Genomic DNA, 25,798 nt, shown 5'->3' with positions numbered 1-25,798 from the left:
TCTTTCACGTCCTTATAGTTTTATGCAACATATTTCACACAAGTGTATCCAGAAGAATTTTTTTTACCCTTTGAGGTACTTCTTCATTACTGAAATCCCAGCACAAGGGAATCAGGAGTCCATTAGTCCTAGGGTCCATCCCAACCACACAGGAAACCACCACTTCATGCCCGTGCTCAGTGTTTCACCTCCGAGGTTGCAAGTCTTGGTAGAGTGGCCCATGATGCAGGGTCAGTCTCAGGAAATGTGAATTCTGAGCTTTCCTAATGCCACTTCGTCTTCTTTACTTCCTTTCCGTGCCTTGGAGTTTCTCTTCCCTCAGCTGTGAAATGGGGACTAATCGAATGCCATGCAGTCGGGAGGCTGAGGAATGAGACGTGGAAATCCCTGCCTAGAGCCTTGTAGCAGGGTTACCTCTGACCTTGGGCTGGACCCTGCCTCCTCCCTGGAAGGCAGTGAGCACAGCAGGGGGTGCAGCTTTCCCCTGAGGCAGCATCTCTGTTTTCTCAGAGTGTGAAGAGTGCAAGGACATCATTGAATCCGTGCTGGGGGAGAAGCTGCAGTTCCGGGTGGTGAAGTTGGCAGAGCAGCTGGCAGAGAAGCTGGCTGAGAAGCCAGTGCTAGCTGATGAGAGGTTCAGGTAAGGAGGGCTCTGTGCAGGGAGGCTGGTGGGAAGTGTAGGCCTGTCTGAAGTGGGGCCACGAGCGACTTTGGGCCAGGGGAGTGCAGAAATGTTCATCACGTTACATGAAATTCACCAGATTGAAATCCAGTGAACAAGTCAGTGGCCTTTGGAAGCTTCACCATGTTGTGCAACCAGTACCTCGCTGACCTCTGAATCACAGTCCCCTCCTGAATCACTGCACCTTGTCATCCTTCCTTGACTCTCTCATTCTCCTGTTCTTCCCACTCGTCACCAGCTGGACCTGTCCACACCATGTATGACTTTGTGACATTCACTGCCCAATATACCCTACATGGATCTTTACATGGATCTTTACATGGAAATGGGCATGGCTCAGTGAGACACTGAACAGACATCTTCATGATGCAGGCTTAGGAAGACATTAGGGTTTGTTTCCAGAAGAAGAAGAAGATGACTGGGACGTAACGGAATCTTAGAGGAGTATCTCTGATACAGAGGAAGCCTTTGTTATACCATTTGTCTCCTCTTTCCACAGGAAGTTCCCCCCATATGTGCCAGAATTCTGCTCTGATGGCTCCTCGGGGATGTTCTCACAGAATTGCCTTTGAAATCTCCAAACATGTCTCATCCAACTGTGCATTTTAACACCGTCTCTTCTATCTCTCTTAGGGAATACGATAGCCTAATTCGCTCTCAGGCACGAGAGCTGACCGAGTTACGGAGGAAATTACGGGACAGGAGAGAAGACTCTGTCCTGCTCATTCAGCAACTGAAGGACATCCTCACCCATGATGACCTGGACAACAACCAGGGACAGGGCTTCCAAGAGCAGCTGACCAAGGGACGCAGGCTGGCAGAGCGCCTTGCCCGCAAGCTCAGCCCAGGTAACGTGGCCACAGGCTGTGATAGCGCTGAGCCTCTCATGCAAAGCTTCCTGGCTCATAAGAGACTCCTCACCTCCACTAGGGGTGAGTTTACCAGCTGTGCTGTTTCCATGTTTCATTTTGGGGACCATGACAGGACCAGCACTGGCTGAGTGGGAGGACAGAGGAGAAATGCACAAGATAGAGGTCACAGTGTTTCAACGACCTGCTTCCCCCTGATGGATGGTGGCCTTTGGGGCAAGACAGCATCCCCCCAGGGTTAAAGCCCGGGAAGGAGGATGTGACTGGGGGTAGCTTGTGGGAGTGGAAAGTGCCCTGCGCTATGCATCAAAGTTCCCAGACTCCAGCCTGAGTGTTGTCTTTACTGACTGTGAGCAAGTGATTGATTTTCCCTATTTCAGTGTCTATTTCCTCTTCTGTTCAATGGATCAAACAGGCTGTTGATGGTGCTGCAGTGATTAATGTGGGAATATTCATGAATCAGTTCAGAAAAAGAGAAGCCCTTCACTGTGTAGGGTTGGATCGGACACTGAATGTTGCTGAACTTGTGTTGGGAAATTTGTTTCAGTGCGCAATTTCCACAGAGAGAATTTCCACTGATAACACTCAGGGAGCATGTGAAGGTCCCATGATGCGTGCACATGGAGGCATGTGGGACAGGGTCGTCTTCCTCTTCTTTCACAAAGCAGAGTATCTATATGAGAGCCGTGAAGGGGTGTACAGCCTGTGTCTAGGGAGAACTTTTTGGCCAGATAGATGAACGTGTTGTAGAGGTTGAGATGGGAGGTGGACACTTGTACAGTGGTATAGGGAACAAAAGACTATTTAAATGTCGACCCCATGTCAGGCAGAGGGGACAGGATTGTCATCCAGCTGTTTGGTGTCACACTGAACGATGGATCAGACATCTGGACCAGGCCAATTATTTAAAGACATTGCATTGGACCTTGAGCACGGCAGTGACTCATACAAAAATATTTATGTTCCCATGGCCATATAGCCATTCTGATTGCAGTCTGTGAATTGGGGAAAAGCTGACTGGATATTTCTGAATTTGTTCACAGAAGTTGATGAAGATGAGGAATATAAACTGGATGAAGAAACACTCACCCCCAGGTAACTATGAAGTCTTCAGAACCGGTAATGGGTAGGTGAGCTACGGAGAGGGTAGAAGAAAGATGAACACGTGAGGGCAAGACAGTGTCAGGTAGCAGATGTGAGAAATGCAAACCTGCAGATTGCATTGATTGACTTCAATCAACCAACATGGAAGTGGCCCTTTCACTTGGTTGTCTGTTGTCTCTGTGGCACTTGTAGCTATGGCCCAAGAGAATGTACCACCTTTAGGGTTTCCTGCACACACAGAGACTATGGATACTCTCCTAAATGAACACTAAGATGAGATAAATGACTATTTTTACACAGTTCTTCAGTACTTGTTAGTAAGGAAGGTAGCAATGGAATCAGTAAAGAAGGAACTCAAAAAATAAAGCACCAATAAAACTGCCTAGAAAAAATTTTAGTTGTCATGTGACACAAGTAAGAGAAAGGCTTTAGAGGCCTTTCTGTTCCTAAATAGAAGGGATATCTCTGAGGCTCTACAATACCTTAATAGTTAGAATCACTTGACTACCTTATCTAAAACTGAATATGATAGAGGCAGATGGCAATAGCACCTGGTGTGGAGGTTCACTTGTGCTTCATGATCCTGATAGGACCACACTGGGATGTTTGAATCTCATTCCTCATGACATGTTGTGTGGCCAGTGCACCGAGCAACTACTGGTCTCTCCCTCTACCACCCCCTGACAGCCACACTCTGCTTGACATCAAGAAGGATAGTTAGTTCCCTCTTTCTGAGGACTGACAACTTTCCTTTTCATGACTACTTCCTATGCCCTCAATCAAAATCAGTTATGACAACATGGTGTCCGAGGTACATAGTTGAATTTTCTGTCATCACTTTCCCACCTGGAACAGCATTGAGCTGCAGGAGTTGGAGAAGGATGAAGTGCTCCAGGACTGCCAGGATGAATGTGTTTTGAATCCTTCAGTTCTCCAAGAAGGATCTGTCTGCAACCAGCTAGACAGTGAAGGCAAAGTTGCACTCGGTGAAGAGAAAGTCGGCCGTGCTCCGGATGTTGCTGGTGATTGCTCCGATGTTCCAGAGGGTGAAATTCCAACTGACCTCCCAGGTAGCCTTTCTAGTTTTGTTCCCCCACACACTGTCTGCACTGAAGAAAGTTTTCTATGGAAGTAGACACTAGTGGCACATATTGGCTTAACCCAGAGAACAGGATGGATTATGAAAGACAGACATCATGTGAGCCAGGAAGCCTTGATCCTTTTCTAGGCCCAGTTCTTGCATCTGAAACCCTGGACCCAAAGTCAGGCCATGGGACCCAAGTCAGGGGTGACAAACATGCCCGCACTTTTGCGGAACATCCACACAAAGTGTCTGTCAGACATCGTTTGTGTGAAGTGTGTCTTCCAACCTACAGTGATCTAATTGTTCCTTTTGGACAGTGTCCCTGGCCTTTCTTTGCCCGAGCAAACAGAGTGGTAGCCTCGCCTATATGTTAGGTCATGTGGTGTCTCTGGTCTCACTGATGTCAGTGCAAGTCTTCATCTTCCTGATGTTGGCTTCTCTTAGTTAACTAGCTGCTTGAAAATCAGGAAAGAACCAAGTGTTCCTGTACCTTGCTTGGATGTTTCCATGAAGTAAGACTGGGCTCTGGCAGTCTCTCCAGCCTTGAATGCCCATGGTTTCTGTGTAGCACCAGATTTTCTCATGGATTTGAAGGTTTGCAGAATTCACCTGGTCTCAAGCACAAATTCCTCCATAGCATCAGCAACCGCATTGTGTGATGGGATGAAGCAATAGTGTAGAAAGTCTTCTAGAAAGCACCTGAGCTGATTTCTAGGAACTTGAAGGAAAATATTCTATGAAATCTACAGTCTCAGAAGATGGGATATTGGGAAAAAGCTCACCCAGGTCAGCCAGAGGATTTCCCCCACGCATTTGGCAGCAGTCCCGTGTAAATCTCCTAAGACTTAAGTGTCCTGAAATACCTTTCCTAAAATATTCTGTTGTTGCCCTGAGAATATTAATGTCCTTGTGCTACCTGCGTGCAGTGTGTTGGCATGTGTGAGGTGTGATTAGTTCATCGTGACCTGCTGTCTCTGAATTTCTTCCCAGACAATGAGAATGACCGTGACGAAGCAGCTGGACAAGAGCCAACGACCCCCAGGTAATTCTGAAGATTTCTGGGCTGTTAATGTCAATGTTGACACCAGAAGACCTCAGATGCAGGGAAAAGAGAATGTGCTGATAGTACGTTTATGACCCATTCACTCACCAGCCCCATATGCACTTAAAAAATGTTGTTTCTTTCCGTTGTGTTAGATGTGTGTGTTTGAGTTTGTGACTCTGTCTAATTTAGTCATGTACAGTGATTTGACCTAGATGAACTAGCCAAATTTGGGGGTCCCTGTACTCAGCTGCTGTCTTCTCTGTCGATAAAAGTAGGGTGAGATGCACATCTGTTTTCCACCTGTTTGGTGTCAGCTTCTGGATAAGTATTTTAGTGCAAGAGAAGAAAATAAATTCATATTCCATAAAAATGTAAGGAAGTTTTGCTTGAATGCTGATTTATATTCTGTATTTTCTCAAAAGATGTATTCACTTGAGCACTGCATATACAGTTCAACACAATATGTGCAAAGTGGATCCATTATTTTAGTCCTCCGTGTGTTCTGGGAGTCATGCCTTGTAGCACACAGGGAGAGTCCACTTCCTCCTTCAACAGCTGGTTGTGTGGCCAGGGCTCGGGGTGCCTCTTGGTCTCTCCCTCTCCCACGCCATGGCGGCCACACTCTGCCTCACATATAGGAGAGTCATTTCCCTCTTTAAGGGGCCTTCCCTCTGGCTTTCTTTGACCACTACCTATGCTTTCCTTCAATAGCAGGTGATCTGATTAGGTGTCTAACCCTCTTAGTTAAGTATTCTGTCATTCCTTTCCCACCTGGCACAGCACGGACCTACAGGAGTTTGAAAAGGATGAAGTGCTCCACAAATCCCAGGATGAAGGTGTTTTGGTTCCTTCCCTTCATCAGGAAGGTTCTGACGTCTATGAGACTCACAGTGATGGAAAATTTGCGTTTCATGAAGAGAAACTGATGTCTGCTCTGGAGGGAGCCGGTGGTGTCTCCCATGTTAAAGAGGATGAAATTCCAAGTGACCTCCCAGGTAGTCTGCATTATCTTTACTCCACACAATTTGTCTAGTCTCTGAGAATTTGTTGACATGTATACACTATAAGCTTACATTTTGTGTTGAACCAGGCCCTACAATTGCCTTCATTTATTCATTTGTTTATTTGTAGGATATTCAGTTGACAACATGTCAATTTCTGGGTTACAGCATAATATTTCAGTCATACATGTACATACATATATTCATTTTTATATCCTTTTCCATTGTAGGTTACTATAAGATATTGAATAGAGTTCCCTGTGCTATACTGAGGAAATTTGTTTAATCTCTTTTATACATAATAGTTAATATTTGCACAACTTGAACTCCCAGTTTATCCCTTCTCACCCCCTGTCTCTGCAGTAACCATAAGTTTGTTTTGTATGTCTGTGAGTCTATTTCTGTTTGGTAGATAACTTCATTAGTGTCTTCTCATTTCTTGTTTATATTCCGCACATGAGTGATATCATGTGGTCCTTTTCTCTCTCCTCCTGGCTTACTTCACTTAGAATGACCATCTCCAAATTCATTCATGTTGCTGCAAATGGCCCTATTTTATTCTTTTGTATGGCTGAGTAGTATTCCATTGTATAACTGTGCCACAGATTCTTTATCCAGGAATCTGTGGGTGGTCGTTTAGGTTGTTTCCATGTCTTGGCGATTGTATACAGTGCTGCTATTAACATTGGGGTGCGTGTGTCTTTTCACATTAGACTTCGCTCTGGATGTATGCCCAGGAGTGGGATTGCCGGATCATATGGTAAGTGTGTTTTTAGTTTTTGAGGAATCTCCATACTGTTTTCTGTAATGGCTGCACCAAACTACATGCCCACCAATAGTGTAGGAGGGTTCCCTTTCCTGCACACCCTTTCCAGCATTTAAGGTTTGTGAACTTTTTAATAAAGGCCATTCTGACTGATATGAGGTGATACCTAACTGCATTTGTCTGATTATTAGCGGTATTCAGCATTTTTTCATGTACCTCTTGGCCATTTGTATGTCTTCCTTGAAGAATTCCTTTTTAGGTCCTCTGCCGATTTTTGCATATGATTTTTTGGGTTTTTGGTGTTGTTGTTTTTAAGCTGTATGTGCTGTTTGTATAGTCTGGCAAGTAAACCTTTGTCAGTTGCATCATTTGCAAATATTTTCTCCCATTTTTTAGGTTATTGTTTTGTTTAGCTTATGGTTCCCTTTGCTGTGCAAAAGCTTATAGGTTGAATTACATCCCATTTGTTAATTTTTGCTTTTATTTCTATTGCCTGTGTAGACTGCCCCAGGAGAACATCGCTCAGATTTATGTCAAAGAATATTTTGCCTATGTTTTCTTCTCAGAGGTTTATAGTGTCTTGTCTTATATTTAAGTGTTTAAGCCATTTTGATTTTATTGCTTTTCTAGTGTGATGGAGTGTCCTCACCTCCTTTCTATATGTGTGCCTGTCCAGTTTTCCAATCCCCGCTTGCTGAAGACACTGTCTTTTCTCCATCACATCTTCTTGCCTCCTTTGTTGAAGATGAAGTGACTGTAATTCTGTGGGTGTATTTCTGGGCTCTCGATTCTGTTCCATACAATTGCCTCGAAAATAACACATTCCCTGAGTTAGTGAACTTTGCTCAATTCATAGTCATGTTTGTCTCAGTGGCCAATCACTAGACCCAAGGTGGTCGTACCAGACTCACATAGAGCTCTCCAGTTGTGTCATAGGAAGTGAGTTTCTGGTCTCCTAATTTTGAATGAATCTCTTATCTTGCATTTCATGCTCTAATTTTGGTTCCTAAGCAGTGTCCTTGAGTTTCTATACCTGTCCTAGGGTGTTGGCAGTCTAGTTTGTATCTTTAGAGTTGTCACTTCTTTGGTTGTTTCTGTCAACCCAAAAGTATCTCCTTCCATTTGTCTTATCTTATCCAGAGGCTTCTGAAACCAGAACATGAGCACCACTGTCATCTTTGGTATGTTTCTCTGAAGCAAGGCAGGGTCCTGGAACGGCCAACCTTCTGAATGGGCACTCTTTCTTGGTGGCACTGAAGACCATGTTGACTTGTGTTTAGATTCTGCTCATCAGTGTAATGTCAATGGAGAATGCATCTACCCCAATAACAGACAGCATTTCAGATGGAAGAATTCTGAATATTACAGCAAGCTTCTGAGAAGTAGCTAGGCACTCCCTCAGGATGTGTGGGTAAAAGGATGCAGTTACTGTTTGCCTAGACTCAGGACATAGTGTGGGGACATCCTGCCATATTAAGGAGACGTGTCCAGGGGCTCAAGAAGCAAACCAAGTGCCTTCTTACGAGGTTCTATCTAGGGCCTCCTGGAATATTTCTCCCACACTACCCTGTTATCACATTGCATACATGCATGTTGCTGTGCTAATTTTTGCATGGTATTGCTCACAGGTAAATGAGTTTTGCCCAATGTAACTGTCCTGTTACTTCATTGACAGAAAACCAAAATAATCAAGATGATGTGAAAGGAGCACAGCCAATTGTCCACAGGTAATTTTGAATATTTGTACACTGTTGATGAAATGTGACCTCTGCAGTTCCCTAATCCAGGACACAGCAGGAAGTGCTGAATACAACTGTATGATCCACTTTGCCAACCAGGAATTACCTTTTTTGTAATCTTTTCTGCTTTCATTGTGCTACTTATATGGTTTCCTTTTCTAATTAACTTCTCAAGTTGGTTTTCGTTTTGATACTGTGATTTCGTGCACTCATTTTTTCTCTTCTGTGTCATTTACAGAGTGAGATGCAAATCTGCTTTCTGCGTGTTTTGTGTTCGCATGTTGGCGTGTGTTTGATAGCAAGAGTGTAAATGGACAGTAATATAATTATATCATGCCACAGTAATCTTACAAAGAGGCCTTGGTAGCATGAGATTTCTGGGACACTAGGGTGCCCCCAAAGCTGTATACACTTTCTCTCTCCACATGGCACTCAGTGCAATTTAAATGAAAGGGTGAAAACCAATGTTACGTGCCTGTATATTATAGCTCGTGATTTTACGGTATAGAGAGAATCAGTCTCTTTCTTATTCAGCTTGTCATTTGGCCAGAGCGCTGAGCACCCACTCTCAATTCTGTCTCCTGCTCCTCTACAAAACCACACACTGTCCCACCAAAAAAGATATTTTATCCTGCTTCTTGGGTCACCCTTTGGCTTCCTTCACCACTCCTTTAAACATCCCATCGAAACTAGATAGGACTCTAGATTTCTGACTGCTACTATGTTAATCTTTGGTCTCCTACCCGCCAGGCTCAGCAAGGAACCGTCGCAGATGGTAGAGTGTGACATCCCACGGCACTCAGTGGAGGAATCCTATTTGACTTACTCTGCTCTTCCGGACCTGTCAGACTCCTTCTGGCCTTATAGGAGCGCCGCCATCTACTCATTTGAGGGATTGGAACTCTCTTATGCTCGGGATGTCACCAGTGAGTACTTTTATCAGTGTGATAAACCTCCAACTGGACTGCCAGGTGGACTTTGTGTCTTTTGTACTTCACACCTCTGGCGGTGCTGCGCTATGGCATCCCGGGGAGCAGAGCCTATAGAGACATATTGAGAAGGTTTAGGTCCCAGAATTGAGTTCTAAGCACAGACATCATGTGGGTCAGGGAGCTGTGCTCTCCTTCTCACCCCAGGGCAACCGTACGCTTTGGGCCCCAACGTAGATCACTGCACCCAAGACAAGTGTGTCAATGTCACTCACCTCTGTGCCTTTGTACAGAGGTGCCCTTTTTCCTGATTCCCATCAAATGTCTCTTCTTACTTATAATCTTCTCATGTTCATACCCTAAAATACCCTTGAATTTCTATGCCTTTCAAAAGATGTTGACAGCCTTAACTACATCTCTGGATTTGTTGTTTCCCTGGGGTCACTGCTGTCATCCCCAGTGTCTGTCTCCTCTAACTTGACTGTCTTAGTGGAGCAGCAACCTGAACAGCAGGACACAGACAGCTCTACCATCACCTTGCATGTATGTTTCCACGGAGTGCGGCTGAACCCAGCTTTTCCCCACTTCATGGATGGTTGATGTGTCTCTTTAGCGCAAAGTTCATTTTCATGCTAGGGTTTGTAGATTCCAACCAATAGTCTGTTTTCAGTGTATAAATTCTGGTAAACCACCCAGCATACAGTGAGGGAAGGCTGAATATTCCGGTATTCTTTTTAGAATGCAGATGGGCTATTCCTCAGAATCTGTGGGGAAAAGATACATTTCACTTTTGACTCAGACTTGGAAAACGTGACTATGGTGAGGATCGACCTGACCGAGGAGAGACCGCCCAGTGATCAGGAAAGCAAACCCAGGCAGCTCCACGAGATGCCACCTGAGGCCTCCTGGGATATTCTTCTTCCATTATTCTCCTGTGCCTCTGGTGATAGTTGTTTCCCTGCGATAGTATTGGATACCTAAGTATTAACATGTATAGTGGGATCTGCTTAATGTTTCTTGCCCTGTCTCAATTGATCCATAGACAATCATACTGTTGTTGAGGAAGAGAAAGAACAAGACTGCATACGTTCCAGGTAATTCTGAAGAATCATGGGTCTTTTGTTTTCTTTATGCTAATTAATTATTGATTGATTGATTGATTGATAGATATCAGAGTCTAGTCAGTTGACAATGTTGTGTCCATTTCTGGTCTATAGCATAATAACGAATCATGGCTCTTAATTTAATGTTGACACGTGGTGAGGTCAGATCCAGAGAAATGAGAAACTGCTGCAGATACCTCATTCTTCCATTCAGACAACCACAGTGTGTCCCTGAAGAATGCTGTCTATTTTGACGGTGGTACTTTTATAAGCCCCTTTGATAATCTCCCTCAAAGAGAGTAACTGCTTGCAGTTGCTGCAGGGGTGCTTATTAGTTCCAGGATTTCTTGGACTCCCCTTATCTCTCTTTTCATTCAAAGCAGCATAAGATGCATATCAGCCTGTGCTTCTCTGTTTTACCACACTGACAAGTATTTCATAACAAGAAATGTACCTAGAAAAAGGACACTCATGTCACATCTCAGTAGTGGACAAATGGCACTGGAGACACAGGATTATGCTGCCAGAGTCTTGTTCACTCAGCTGTTGTATGTAAATTTCAACCAACTTCATGCAAGACTTCAAGCCTCCTTTGCAGTTTCTGAGTGTGTGTGTCCTCACTGTTGTGGACTGGGGTAGTTCTGTCTCCTTCGTCCTGAGCTCATTTTCTGGTCAGTGCTGGGACCACCTCCTGCTGTCTCTCCTATTCCCACTGTAAGCACACTCTGGCCCCAGATGGAGGAGGATTGTTATATCTCCCTTTGTGGAGAATTTCCATTTGTTTTCTGCCACCAGTCCCTTAACCCTCCCATCAAACCCAGCTAGGACCCTGTGTTCATTCATCCGTTTTGTTTAATCATCAGTCCGCCTGACTCCACAAGGCTCCGTAGTGAGCAGCCGGTGGGAGAAGAGAATGAAGACCCACAGGACTCACTGGATGAATGTTATTTGACTAGTTCAGTTGGCCATGACCTGTCAGACTCCTGTAGGCCTTACAGAGGTGCCTCATTCCCATGGGACCAACAGGGAGTCTTCTCAGCGCTTGCTGTAGATGGTGAGTACTCCCCCGGACAGGCCAGACAGCTCCTAGTGGGTCCCCAGGTATCCTCTATAGTCTTTGTAGCCCATGACATATATAGACTACGAGAGTCAGTTCTGAAAACAGGCCCTGAGACTTGTGTTGATTTGAATCAGGCTGTTGGATTTAATTTGCAAAAGGCATCATGTGGGTAAGAGAACTTTCCTTTCTCCTCGTCCCAGGATGCCTTCTGTCACCTGGACCACCTGGACCATTGTAGGCTGTTGGTATCAAGTCACGCTGGAGAGGGGAAGTGAGATGCGTGGGATGTGGCCCAGCCCTGCCAGGCCATCATTCAGAATGGGCAGGAGAGGCCAAAATCCCACACATGGATGGGCTGAGGTGAATGAATGGGACACATCAGTCATCCTCGGATCCGTCCTATTTGTGGGTTGTGATCATGGCCAGTGAACAGTGTGTACAGCTGTGATTCTGGCAGTGAGGCCACAGGAGATCTGCTCTTTCGCCCCATCCGCCCTGACCGGGGAGAAGTGCTGTGGGCACAGCGCAAGCACTTGATCTTTAAGGACAACTTCAGATTCTATTGGAGGCTTTTGTCTACTTTCCAAACGAATCCTGTTGGGAATTCCTTGTGATGTTTGATGAAATATTTTGCCTTTTCCCATGCAAATACAAAGAATTTTCAAAGCATAGTTCAATAAAACCCATTTGTTGGGAAAAGGGAGAGAAAACTAAATGAGGAAATGAAGCAGTGATATTTTAAAATAATGCTAGAATGTGATTCAAAATAGCATTTGAGTGTGGGTTTACTGGGTTTGAAATTGTTTCACATAATAAAGTTTTTAATTTCAGAGATGTTACCCTTCAGACCAATGTGAATTATCAATAAACCTTGTGAAGTATCCTGAAATCCAGTGATTAATGATGAATAAACTGCCTGGAGGAAGTGGGAAGGGCACACGAGGCTGAGAGTAGTGATTCTAGGAAAAGCCCAGGAAGCTCTACAGGGTCCTGGTGCAGGGCTGGGGTCAGGAGGGGCAGCCCGCATCCAGGGAGGAGTTGGACAAGGGGGCTGTGGGAAGTGATGTTCCAGAAGAAAGAGGGGCCGGAAGGTAGCAGGACAGTCAAGGCAAGGTGAGGATTTGAGTTCATGTAGGGAGAGTGGGGAGTACAAGTTTCCACAGGCTGAGTAAGACTGGTGAGATTGCTGATAGTGTGGAGAGACAGAATCAGATGAAGCAGTTAGAAGGTGGTTGGATCAATCACCCATGAGACTCAGACAGAGTACGCCCTCTGGAAGACGACGTGGTAACAGACACAGGAGAGGCACGTTTAAGAAACACTTAAACAAACCTTGTTCAGCAGGAGGGTCTTGAGGGCGGACCTGAGAGGGGAGCCCCACAGCAATGGGGAGCAGGCCCCGTGGGCCATGAGCCCACCTGAGCCTGACCTGGACTGGATGAGCTACTTGAGCTCTTTGGTTAGCCCACTTTCTGAGAATACGGATTCATTTCACAGTGAATGTAAACATGTTTGATCAGCAGCAGTGCCTGGTGCCCGTACAGGGGTGTGTAAAATAAGGAATGTGCATTGTATCATCTCCCAGAAGAACCACACATCCTGATTCTGTAGCACTTGTGGACACTAAGCTTCCAGTAAGGGACTCAGACCTCAGCTACCCTACCTACAGGTGCTAATATCCACCAGCCCACCCAGGACACACGTAGCCATAGGACGTATCCCTGTGTGGTGGCTGGAGGGGCCAGTAAAAACACACGGGGAAGGGAGTTGAAAAGGCTCCAGAAGTGGGAAGAGTTCTCATAACTTGGTCCATGTGCTATAGTCTCCCAAGTCCCTTTTCTAGTGGAATTTGAAGCCTTTAGGCCCTACTTCTCTTGTTACTTCTTTATTCTACTTAGACATCAACAATTCTTTGTCCTCCCTTCCCTGAGGCCTGTCCAGAACCTTGTCTCCAGGCTACAAGGAAAGGTTGCTAATAACAGAATCATAGTCATGACCTCATCTGCCTTCCAGTACCCTCTGGACCCAAGTGGGTGATTTTTGATCTCAGCGATGTTGCCGCCTGGCACCTGCCATCTCAGCGTCCCCAGGCACAGCCGTGAAAATGACATCTCCTTCATGTCCATGACGTGTGCCTCTGTTGTCTGGTTGATTGGGTCGTTTCCGTGATAGGCAGCGACGGCAGAAATGGGTGTCGTGGGAGGGGCTGACAAAGGGAAAGTTGCATTGGTCCTACTGAACTGTTCTCTCCTTTCAGGTGACTCCTGGGAGGACCGTCCCCAAGGGCCTTTGAATTTCCAAGGGTCAGAGATGCAAGCTTCACAAGCACAACTGCAGACAAGCTCCCAGGTGATCCATCACCTGCAGCTGCAGCGGGACCAGCGGTTTGACTGTGGTGACGGCAACGCCAGGCGTGGCCTTTCCTCCACCGTGTGGGGCTTCACAGCCAACACTGAGTTTGGAGACCAATGGCTGCCCCTCCAAGGTAAGAAAGAAAAGGAAGCTGTAGTCCAAGAGCTGGTCGTTCCAGGGCTGGGGGTGGAGGAGACAGTGGGGCCTCTGCCATGCTCCTTTCAGGCCCACTCGAAATCCCCAACGCTCTAACAGAGGGAAGTGAGCAGGAGCCTCAGATTTAGGGCCAGCTCTGCCCCAGGTCCTGGGTTTGCAAACGCCTGGTTCTTTAACTGAAGCAACTTATTTATCTTCTGAGGTATTCACTTCTCATTTCCCTTATCTGACCGCCCGAAAGTTAAATCTCCCTTCCAGGGTTGTTGGGAGTGTTCAGAAACCTAGTTCCCAGAGTCCCTGGTTCGATAAAACCTGCGTCAGCCCACCTGTGACTGTGTGATGTCTACCCGTGTATCTTGCTGGAGATTCAACACTTACACGACGCGTGCACACGCAGTGTCTCAGCTGAAATGCAGGACTTTGGATGGTCAACACTTTCTCTAGACCCCGTCTTCCCTCGCTTTCTCAGAAAGGCACGTTTGCCAGTGTTCTCTTCTCATCATGCATCCTCAAGCCAGTTTTCCCCTGTCAGGTGTTTTCAGTAACAGTGCATTACTAACGTCAAGTAGCAACGTAAAAACTCACCGCACACTTCAGTCTCCTGTTGACTGTTTCACATGGCGGTGTTTTTCTGTTTTTAGCCCTTTATTTGAAAGAAAGAACCACCTTCACAGATAAGGTGAGCCACTCAGTTTCTTTTCTGATACTCCTTTAATTTGTCGTCTTCACTCATCTCCACGGCCATGTCCTCAGTTTTCTTACCATGATCCCACTCTTCTCTGATGTTCGTAAATGAGCTTTCAAACCTCACGTACACGTCATCTCAGACGTATTCATCTTTCCCCTCTACTGCTCTCAGTATCTCCACTGGAGACTGGGCCCGCCTGGTGCTCATCTGTCAGGCGATTGCCTCATCTGAGAAATGAGTAGAGGGAAGGTGAGAGAAGAAGGAGCACCACTGACCACCTTACAGAGATCTCATGGGAAGGGCTCAGGGCGTGTTAGGGATGTGTGGCCATGACACGTGCCATTAGCCCTTGTGGTATTTCATTGTGTCCCCTTCCCTCTAGTCTCTCTTTTTCTTGACCTTGGCTTCCCACATTCCTGGCCGGGACTCAGCCCCACTGGCTCAGTCACTCTCTCTCCTGCTCACTTTCTCCAGAGGCCCGAGTATGAATCCAGGCATCACAACGGATTTTGCTGCAATGCCTAGTCTTAATGCCCTTTATTCTCATAATGCCCCAGATCTAATAGTTCATGTTCCCACCTTACCTCTCTTATTCCTCTTATATGTTCCTTTTTCCTTTCTCAAATTCAACTCATCAGAGGCTGTTACAATGATCCATTCAACATCTCAGCGCCATTATCCGTTTCTTCCATTATACACACACACAATTGTGAGAGTTGTTGTATTTTTTTTTTATCACATCTTCCATGCCTCATTTAGCTTGAGTATGTCTAAACATTATATATAGTGTATGAAGATATATATGGGAAACATACACTGATACACATATGAAAAAATTTCCAGTTTGGGACTTCCCCAGTTCTTTGTATCTTGAGGTTTTCTTTCAACATTGAATTTGTTCACTTTCTACAATCCCTTCCCTTCCAGTAGTACAACCTTTGAGTGCCCTGATTTCCTTGCCTTTGTCTTTCTACCTGGGAAATTTTTGTTTCCATGAATTCTATTTTTCTTTAACAAATATTCTTTTGGCAATGTGAAGATGTTTGCCTCTTGGCAATCTTACCAGAAATACATAGTTTGGGGACGATCAACAAAAGTGAAAAATACCAAGGTGTCTCCACTGGCTTCACCTGGCAGGGACGTTGAGATGGCCTCTCTTGTTCCTGGACACTTTGCTTACTTGATGTTCCTCTTGGCTAGAGAAGTAAGTCATTATAAGATCATGAATAACAGTGGATCCTGTTTTCTGTGGTTTTATCTTCAGAGCTGGGTTTGGATGCTTCCATTGGAATGAAGAACCCCCCCAAGGTGGAGGGTGAGGGCTCAACTGCCAGCCAACATGAGTGTCAAGTCTCTAGCAACAGCAATGCCTCCAGTGTCCTGAAACAGAAGATTCTGCGAAGAAAACTGCTGCGCAGCAAGTGGAGAATAGCATGCAGGTTCCCTGGCCTTCAAGCGTAGGGGACAGAGGTAATCACATCTAGGCCTTCCATGCACGTCTTCCCTGTTGCTCCTCATCTAAGATTACAGCTCAGACTCCACTCTCTGTCCTCTTCCTTGTTCATTCACTGAAGAGTTGATCCTACCTGCGTCTGGTCTTTCCTCGGTTTTCCCTGGGAGCTGCCACCCTGCCAGGCCCTTCCATCCCCACTTTCTGATTGTACTGTGAACTCTGCTGTGTTCCTGCTGCTGCTGCCCTGGTATTTCTTCTCACCTCTACTCGTAGCTGCTGGGAAGCCCGGCCCCGAGGTCCTCCTCATCGGAAGAGCATCATTTAGGGCCCTGAACACGGGGTTCTTTGCCTGAAATCACACACTCTCTTGGTTTCATTGCCTTCCTTTCCCTGCCCTTCCTCCCTCAACTCCACTGCCTCTTCCAGAATCACTGTCGTCATGAATCACATGCACACGGGTTGGGTTTTGCAGAACACAGCTAGGACAACCTTTACTCCTCGACGTCTCCACGTGAATAAAATTGGTACAATTGAGGAATGAGAACCCTGGTTACAAAAACCAAATATAAATCTCTGTCATAGGTGGGAGTGCTGGACTGGCCTGGAGTCAGGTTTCTCGTCAGCCACTGGTGGTCAGCTCTGTGCTAATGTCCATGGGGCTTCCAGTGCCTCATTGGAGCTGGCATTAGGTGGAGGACAGTAGGTGGCACCCTAAAGGGACATTGGCCAAAAGCAGAGGCACAGGCCATGTGTTTCCAGAACACAAAGAGCATGACGTGCCTAGGGGTTCAGACCTCTCTTCCTTTTACTCACATGACTCTTACTACATGTTCAGTAAAAGTCCAGATAAAAACATGGACTGAGTTGGCATCTGACGCCAAGGAATCTAGGAGAGCATCATAGTGAATTAACCTGGGGCAGATTTATGAAGACTCAGGTATACTGGATACAAGAAGTTCATTGCCTCAGGCAAGGCCGTTTGAGAAGGCAAGTGATTTCCTCTAGACTGTGAGAAGGAAGGTGAGAAAATCTTCATGGCCAGTGGGACAGGAGTTCATGGTGGAAGTAATGAAGCGACGGAAAAAGAAAGGTGTGAAGCACTGTAGGTCTGGTGGGTGGCTCTAAATCTTGCTATCGTGAATAAACACTGGGTGAGCTTGGATCTCTCCAACATGAATGACTTGACCCAAACCCTTGATATTGTGATTCTAACGTTCTGAGGTGAGGTTTGGGCATTAGTATTTTTAAAAGCTCTGCTGATAAGCATCTAGGGATTGGAAGGACTATGGATTTGGTGGAATACCAGAAAGCAGTATAGGAGTGTCCCAAGGATCCTTGCTCCAGACAGCAGTCTGTTTCTGAATGTATATGAGGGATGCTCAGCCCATCCCTCCCTGGGACATGTGAGAAAGGCAGCACTTCGGTCCAGGTCAAGGGCAATCGAAAGTCAGTTGGTTGCTGAGGAGCCAGCGGTGGCAATCTGGCTAAGACTCTGCAGCAGCTGTGAGCTGGCGTATCCCCTAACACTGGTGGGGCGAGGACAGGGGACCCTAGATTCTGCACCACAGTCTGCACGTTTGTTTCAGGAGGTATTTCTTCTAACTTGTGGATCTCACTTTTCCCTTCAGCCAGCCTCGGGCTCGACCTTCAGCTCCTCCTATCGAGACGATCCTGGGCTGCTCCTGACTCTTCTAACCATGCGGTCATCCCTCCAGGCTGAGCCATCAGCAGAACCCAACAGAGACCCGCACTTGATCCTTCTGTGTCTCTCTCTGTCCCTCTATGTATCTCTCATGTGTCTCTCTATCTCTCCTCTGTCTCTCTTTCACAGCTACCCAGTATTTTAGGTACTCTGAAAAGATATTCCAATTTGGAAGAAACCGCATCATCAAATTTAGTTTTCCCACTGGATGTAAAAACTCCACAGCATGAAATCCAGTTAATGTCCACACAGAACACTGCAGGGATCCTTTCCTGAAAATCAATATCGCAGCCACCAGCCACATCCCATGATTTTATTGCAAAACACTGATTTGATGGGAGAACTCCCAGGTATCAGTCTCCAAACGTGACCCATTGAAAAGGAGACCAGCGCTTAGATGGATACACAGCTTTGAGACACGTTAATGCTCACTCCTCTGAACTGCCATCCTGTTCACACTGGCATCTGGAGCAGGTGGAAGAAGGCAACATGTCAGCCTGGACATTCTCTGCCACCAGATGGGCTGTGCTCAGTGCAGGCGGCTTTGAACATGCAGTGTCCGTGCTGAAAAGGTTTCGCTCAAGTTTCATCACGAGGAAGTCATTAGAGAACTGTAGAATCTAGACCACTGAACAGGACAACTGGCCTGTGGTTTTCAAACTGCCAATGCCTCCACAAATGGGATGACAGAAAGGAGAAGAGCTATTTTGGGTTCCAAAGAACTAAAGAGATTGTGCTACTATATTTCTTCAGTCCTTTTGAGCCCAAAACCTCTCCTCACCTTACTGTGTTTGTCTTTAATGGTGGTGACAGTGACTTGTTTGCAGATGACAGGTCAGTTGTCTGGCTCAGAAGTCTACACTCTGCAGTCGTCTGACCCCTTCCTCATGATTAAACTCAGGCCAACGCTTCTGCCAAGGACACCACATAGTGCATGCTGTGTGCTTCGAGCACAGCCCCTCTGGAGATGAAGAATGTCCACTTTGCCTGTCACCACTCTTGTCATCTTAGCATTGAAAATTTGGCTATAGAGGGAGGAGCCAGTGAGATCTGTTCATTGGAACACACTTTTTTTGTCTAGAATCAGTCATTTGACGAGTAGCTCTTCGAGAGTATATAAATATCTTATTCTGTGATTCTCATTCTCTAAGAAACAACAAAAAAAACCATTCTTTTACCATCCCTGTTTGATCCCTGATGTGTGTTAATTACCATATTTGTGTTTGTACAGCGGAACTTTTCCAAATCCGTCAGTTTATTTGTGTTGCTGACATTGTGCTGTGGAAAAGACAATCCCTATCCTTTTCCATTTCATTAAAAGCTTTTTGGAGTTTTACTGTGAAGTTGTGTATTTTTTAATTCAGTGTTATAATCTATGATTCTCCTGACTGATTTAGTAGGTATGGATATAAATTAATAGAAACATTCCTGTTTCTCCTCTTTATTTTCATATCTTAAACTCTCCCACGTCTTTTAAGCTATATGTACCATTTGTAGCAGATTGCATTCAATGTTTGTTTTCTCTCTGTTATTTTGTGTGTGCATGTATGTGTGTGTGTTTTTTGTCTAGTATGTAGGAAAGACTACATAGCTAGTGTTTAGCACTGCTGTAAAATATTTGTCATCTTAGTCCGTTAGTATGTTGGCACCCATTTTTCACTTGAAGTAGAAATTTTGAATGATATCTCTCAACTTCAACTTTTTACCAGTGTGACCATCAAGGACATTATTCTAGTTTTCTCTTCCCTTCTGTGTTTACCTGCCACTTCTTATAATATTCTAGGATTATTTCAACCAAGTCCAATGTATACCCTTTACATACTATTTTTTCCTACCTTGTCCCCGCCCCCTCCCAATTTTGTGTTAACTTCAGAAAAAAGTAGTGTAGGGACAAGAGCTGGAGGAGGAGCCCATGGGGGACTTTAGGGACCCCTACTGCACAGGAGGACTGCCCCACCCCAGGAGTGTCAGTGGCCTCTTCGCAAGGTCCCAGGCCCCAACCAGGCTGCCCCGAAAGCAGGGCCCATGACACACCAGCTTAAATCTATAATTATATCTATTCAGTGGTGACCAGGTCTTCAAAAGTCAGACTTTCCTCGGTGACTTCTTGACATGTAGAGTTCATCCTTCAGGATTTCTAATGGTGGAAATGAGGGCTCCTTAACTTTCGTGTGTTATGTACTCATTTTCTCTTGCTTTGATACATGGACAGCTTGGCTGAATATGAAGGACGTGCCCACAATGACTTGCGTTGAGTTTTTAGAAAACATTGTTCTCCTTGGTATGTTGTGTTGGGACGTGGAATGTAAATTGATTTTTTCTTCCACTTGGAGCAAAAGGAGGTCTGGAGATTCACAGGAAATTTTTTCTTAAAAAAAAAAATCTTTTAGCCCTAATAGGATGGGTGTTAAAGTCGAACATGCCAGTCCTATTTCTCCCAGATATCTATGACTTTCTCTCTGACCCTTTCTCATTATCTTTGATCCATTTCCTTTCTGTTCAATGTGTTCATTTTTGAATTCAATGTGCCCTATGGTTGTAGACAAATAAGATGCTTTATACATTTTCATTGAGCCTATTTTTCAGAGAATTTTCTTTTTCTTTAGTTTTTCCCTAATTACTGCCAATTCTCGTTTCTTCTATCGTGTCTACTTTTGTGTTCTGGGTTCCCTTTCATGTCTGTGTGAATCTGAGTGTCTGAGTGTGTGTTGTGTGTGTGTGTGTGTGCGCACGCACGTGTGTATCTGGATCTAAAATAGGTTCAGTTTAGAATATTTATTTCAGAAATAGATCCTGTTTTATATTTTTCCTATGTTTTTGATTGATTTTGAGGGAAGTCTTTTCATGAGCTGAAGTCTCTGACTCTATTTTTGTTTTTCTCTAATGTCACCTTAGAATAAATGTCTGCTGTATGATTTTCATTTCCACCAGAGTAGGATTGACCTGTGTGAGAAATAGCAGTTCTAGGTGGGAACTGATGAATCTTTAAGCAGCTTAGTCAATTTGTTTTGTCTAGATCTCTTTGTCTTGTGCAATTACTGTAGCAGATGTAAGCTTCTGAGGAAAAGCATGGTGTGTCTCCTGGTTCTGAGATTCTATTTTCTTCCAGTAGGACCTTTAATTTCTACTGGTTGCTTCATTCTTTCTCTTCACTACAAGCATCAAAGGACATAATTTTCATCTTGGTCTCACCGTGGCCCCCACATATGTGCCTCCTGCAGATTGTCACCCTCTGGTCCTCTGCACTGCCCAACCCTTTCCTGGCAACTCCCCTGTCATCAGAGCTGTAGTCCACCAGGTCTCAGGCATGCTGTGAGTTTGTCCACATGCTCATTTGTAGGTAATTTTTCCTGCGTTCCCTCCTTAGGATTCCCTCCCTGCTGTCCTCTCCTCTGTGTGTATTGTCTTGGCTGCTCCCTCTACTGCTGTGTAGCCCCAAGCCCTGGCTAAATACAAACCACCAGGAGTCCAGTGTTCTGTGGCCCCTGGTTCTTCAGGGGAAGTGTTCTGCATGGTGTCATTGATTCTAGCTTAATCCCTAGCCCTCTGAAATCGGTGTTGAGAGATTCAGCTGCCATCATCCTGGTGGACTTGTTATCTCTCATCATTCAATTTCAAATGCAGAATTTCAATAGGACACAAAAATTGACCGGACATCAGAGAACAACAACAAAAATAACAGAAAAATAAAACTAAAAAGAATTAAAAATAACCAAACATCCCCATCCTTGTAAGCCATCTTCCACAATTATCAACTACTGGTGGAACTTGTTTCACTACAATCCCACCCACTTACCTTTCCCTGTATTATTTAAGTAAATGTCAGACCTCACACTTCATCTGGAATTACACCACTGTGTTCCCCTCAGCGCGGACTCTTTCTGAAATTTGTATCATAGTATTACTGCTGTTGGTAAATGGACTCAAAATTTCTGAATAGCATAAAATAGTGTTCAAACCTCCCATGGTTGTTTTTAAGTTAGTTTCTTTTTTGAGGTTCCAAAAACAAATCCACAATGTGTAATCAGAAAGATCTGTGTTAAGTCCCTGCATATATGTTTCTCCTCAGGTCCTCCCTCCCTCCCTCCTTCTTTCCTTCTCTCTCTCTTGCTGCTCCTGCTCCCACTGTGTTCCTTGATGTCTTGCTCTCCTATGTTTGCAATTTATTTACTGAAATTACAGCCGTGTTTTTCTCTAGTAGCCCACAGCATGAGTTTAGTCCCTGGATATATATCCAGAGCAGCGTTGTCCTAATAGAAAGAAGGTACACGCCACATATATAATTAAACTTTTTCTTGTAGCTACACTGAAAATCAAGAAGTACACCATAATTCGGAAACAATCTTATACATAAGACACTTGAGTATCTATTGGTACATATTAAAGAATTTGTAATTCTAAAGTATTAAAATTGTATTCAATAGGAAAATTTTTACATATTCTGTTTTAAAATTTACATTTAAATGAATTCCAATTAAGTAGAATGAAAATCCAGTTCCTCACTGCTGCCAGCCACATTCTAAATATCCAGTAGCCACATGGGTCTAGTGGCCACTGTTTTGGACCTGGCAGATATAGAGACTTATCAGGTTCATGTTTCACCTGTTGGCAAGACCACCTCAAAAGTGGTGTGTGCTCTCTGATCAGGAGGCACATCATGTCCTTTGTGATTCTTCTAAGAATATTAGCAGCCCTTTGATCCATTAACTGATTGTGTGGAGCAAAATGGTGCTATTTCATCATCACGAGTTACTTACCTGGACACTTGTATAGCGAGAAACTTCCCCTAAATCGTAAAGACTGTACACTTAGTGGTACAGCCTGCAGCTTAATGAGCTAATTCGTCAACATTGTGTGTGGTCATCAATTAGTTTCTTTGCTTTTTCTTTCTTTTTTTCCTGTGCTAATATGAAATCTAGCTTTCAATCACACTGAAGTGTTTCAATGCATTGCTATAGAGTCCTTCCTGATACTCCAACTGTCCTCTCTTTCAGCAGTGAAGGTGAACTTACCCTGACCCGTTCGTCCCTTTGCTAAGATTCTAATAGTCTTTGAGACCTTTCATGATGTCACTGGGTCAAGCTGTTTCTTTTTCATCTTGAATATTTACTGCCCCTGACCTGGACTCAGTCCTTTCTATAAGACTCTGATGTCTTTATGTCAAACAGAGCATTCACAGAGCAAACTGAATATCCTAGAAATACTCATTGGAATTGGTTTATTTAGGCCTTTCCAGTGGATAGAGCTAGGAAATATGTATTCATAGTGTGTGTGTTCATGTATTCACCTACAGTCACCAACATTACAATTCAAATTCAGAACTACAGGCTTAATATTGAGACTTCTTTGTCTGAAAGCAATCATTTTTTGTTTTAAGGACTCTTTGAGTAGTAGAAATAGAATATCCTAGAAAGCCTCATTGCATTTCCCCATAGTATATGGACAAAAGATTAAAGATATAGCAAAGATTTTGCTAACGCCACAATGGAGGAAAGTAGTTTCTGGTTTGGTTACTGTCACCGGGTGCACATAAATTATTGTGTTTTAGTGTTAGTCTCTTGGTATAGTTCTTATCCACATTGCAGTTCCACAAAAGATGTGCACTGGCTCATTTTCAATGGCTAGGGGTGATATTTCCAAATTTTATTCAGTGGGGGTTGGAAGGAATAAATTGGGAGTTTGAAATTGCAAATATTAACTAATATATATAAAATAAGCAAATAAGTTATAGGGAACTATATTCCATATCTTATATTAAGCTATAATGAAAAAGAATATGAATATACCTGTTTATATGTATGACTGAAACTTTAGGCTATAGACCAGAAATCAACACAACATTGTAAACTGACTATATGTGAATTATAAAAACAGAACAAAATTTAACTTACTTTTGGAATCATAAAAAAGAAAAAAAGAAATGTGGTTTCCAACTCAAATCTAAGCAAGTAAGTTGTAATCAAGTATGGTCTACCTTTGAGTATAAGATCTGCAAGTGTCTCAAATCCTCTGGGAGAGATGGATCAGAGAACCCTGATCTCCACAGACTCTAAAACCCATGGTCTGTTCTCTTTCTGGCTGGGCTTGGGATGAAAGGACAAGATTTCAGGAGTGAAGTTTTAAATTTTAGCCTAACTGCAGCTTTTCATATCCAATGAGGACGTAGGACTAAGAAATTCTGAATAAAATCGGAATAACTCAGAATAAATCAATTAAAATTTGTAATGAAATAGGGCATCTGAATGAAACCCAGAACTTCCAATTCAGGTCTGCAACCGTGAAGACGAAAACTGAGACAAAGGCCGCCTCCTGGCGGATCAGCGACATCACAGCCCTCACACCGACCATTTATTCACAGGGACGGACGATGGCGCTGTTACAGGACGTGTGGTGTGTAGCAGCTCACTATGCAGTGTTCAGTGGGCGCAGCCTCTGCCCTTTACCCCTGAAACCCAGGGTGACCCGACGAGGGGGTGGCACTGGCTGTGTCTCTGCGCCCTTAGTGGCCGGGCCGGGGCCTCCTATGTCCGGCGACGGGCACAGTCGCGCGGGTCCAGCGGGGACACCCCGGGCTGGGTTCCCCCACCTGCCCGCTGCCAGGATGCAGCCACCCTGAAAAGCCCGTTTCCGGGACCCCAACTTCTGAGGAGGAGGCGGCAAAACGCGGGGGACGCGGCTTTCAGGCGGCGGTGGGAGGCAGTGGGACGCTGGCTAGGGGAGCTCGTATACCGAGAGCGGCACAAAGAGGGAGGCGGGAGCGGGAGAGCACGTCCACTCAGCGCTTACCTGAGGTGCCAGTTCGCTTTCCGGCAGCAATGGAGTTGGGGCTGCGAGATAAAAGACTGTTGGGCCGGGCCTAAAAGTAAGGTTCCACCGAGACTCGAACTCGGATCGCTGGATTCAGAGTCCAGAGTGCTCACCATTACACCATGGAACCGCAAGCCAGTCCGCTGCTCCCCCCGCGGAGCCAGGCAGCGCGCAGCCCCGCGGGCCCAGGACCCGCCTCCTGTCGGGCGCTCGCTCGCCCCGCCCGGAGCCCGCTTCCTCCGCGACGCCAGGAGGCGCCTCACTCGCCTTCCCTCGGCGCGTTTCCGTAGGTTCGACGTCTTGGCTGAGACGACATCCACTCGGGGATGATCCACAGGCAGGGCTTTTAAATCTTCCGCCAGATCCACCTGTTCTGCCGGGATTTCTAGAGTTTTATTCCCTGAGGTAAGATTCCCGCCAGGGAAAAACAATAAACAAAAAGTGTTCCTTTCCTCTTGTATCTCCTCCCGCCGCCTTGGGAGCTCTGAGGACCCTCAGAACATCCTTGGGGCTTCCTTGGATTGCCCTGCCCTGGGACCCGAGGGGGAAAGGGTACAAGCGCCGCGGCTTCTATAGGGGATAGAGTCCTCTCTCTGTTGGGGGTCGTGTTGGAACCCCAGAGGCCCCTACGCGGAGCCCCGCCAGAAGCCCGGCGCGCCCTCCCTAAGGTGGGGTGGGGGGATGTCGGGGGGAAGCAGGTGACAGCGTTTCTTCTGGGCTGTTTCCTCCCTCTCTTCTTTCTCCTCTTCAGCTTTCCAGGTCACCCCTCCTCGGCCTCCCGCGTCCCCAAGACTGAAGGCGCCGCTCGATCCCTGGTGGGGAGCTCCGTGCGGTTCCCGGGGACCCCTAGAAGTTTTTATGCTCGGGACGTTTAAGGGCTTGAGCTGCCAGTTTGAGTTTCCAAGAGCCGCCTGTTTGGAAAGCCTTTCACAGCCTCCCTTTCCGCGGAGGGGGCAGCGGGCCGGGTGAGCGCAGGGAAGGTGGCACTTAAGGGACTTCAGCCCGAGAGGCGGGGTTGTCACCTGAGGGGGCTCTGGGGCAGCGGGGAGCAGGCGGCCACGGCCCTGGGCCCCGCGATGTGGCGTCAAGTGCCGCTCGCTTGTGTCAGGGCCCCAACATGACCCAGTCAAGACCCGGGTGTCCGTCGCAGGTGGGTCTAAATGAGCTTTCAGCCGAGGAGGGAGTGTTTGGGGAGCAGGTTCCCTCCACGTGGCAACAGTGTAAGATTTTATAATCCTGCTCTGAGCGCAGCAGGAGC

At 45.6% G+C, this 25,798-nt stretch overlaps 1 protein-coding gene, 1 long non-coding RNA gene and 1 other non-coding gene across 9 annotated transcripts in view; 2 read left to right on the top strand and 1 right to left on the bottom strand.

The window, feature by feature from the left end:
- The window catches only part of LOC105089486 (neuroblastoma breakpoint family member 4), a 30,248-nt gene extending 11,198 nt beyond the window's left edge, over nt 1-19,050 (top strand). For 4 of the 7 annotated variants that reach the window (XR_010382261.1, XR_010382258.1, XR_010382260.1 and 1 more), the window contains 10 exons: nt 511-640; nt 1,316-1,530; nt 2,595-2,646; nt 3,511-3,725; nt 4,730-4,781; nt 5,565-5,779; nt 6,499-6,545; nt 7,692-7,732; nt 8,227-8,278; nt 9,041-9,124. Coding sequence is in view for 3 of the 7 variants with exons in the window: in XM_064488905.1 (XP_064344975.1) it covers nt 511-640; nt 1,316-1,530; nt 2,595-2,646; nt 3,511-3,725; nt 4,730-4,781; nt 5,565-5,779; nt 6,499-6,545; nt 8,227-8,253 (953 nt within the window). In the remaining 4 variants the exon portion in view is untranslated. Of the gene's footprint in view, nt 1-510; nt 641-1,315; nt 1,531-2,594; nt 2,647-3,510; nt 3,726-4,729; nt 4,782-5,564; nt 5,780-6,498; nt 6,546-7,691; nt 7,733-8,226; nt 8,279-9,040; nt 9,217-10,261; nt 10,314-11,185; nt 11,377-13,639; nt 13,868-15,842; nt 16,049-17,659 lie in introns of those variants that run through there. The other 3 variants (XM_064488908.1, XM_064488905.1, XM_064488906.1) reach the window with 3 other exon arrangements.
- Nucleotides 19,051-24,598: 5,548 nt separating this feature from the next.
- TRNAQ-CUG (transfer RNA glutamine (anticodon CUG)) lies at nt 24,599-24,670 on the bottom strand. The gene has a single exon. It is a non-coding gene; the product is annotated as a tRNA-Gln (tRNA).
- Nucleotides 24,671-24,793: 123 nt separating this feature from the next.
- Nucleotides 24,794-25,798, top strand: part of LOC116154951 (uncharacterized) — a 36,102-nt gene continuing 35,097 nt past the window's right edge. The window contains exons 1-2 of the long non-coding RNA XR_010382257.1: nt 24,794-24,945; nt 25,292-25,505. This is a non-coding gene — a long non-coding RNA (uncharacterized LOC116154951). The remainder of the gene's footprint in view (nt 24,946-25,291; nt 25,506-25,798) is intronic.

This window comes from Camelus dromedarius, chromosome 9, assembly GCF_036321535.1.
Source record: "Camelus dromedarius isolate mCamDro1 chromosome 9, mCamDro1.pat, whole genome shotgun sequence".
Lineage (NCBI taxonomy): Eukaryota > Metazoa > Chordata > Mammalia > Artiodactyla > Camelidae > Camelus > Camelus dromedarius.
Note: the sequence above shows the minus strand (reverse complement) of the source record. Positions and strands in the feature narration are given on the sequence as shown.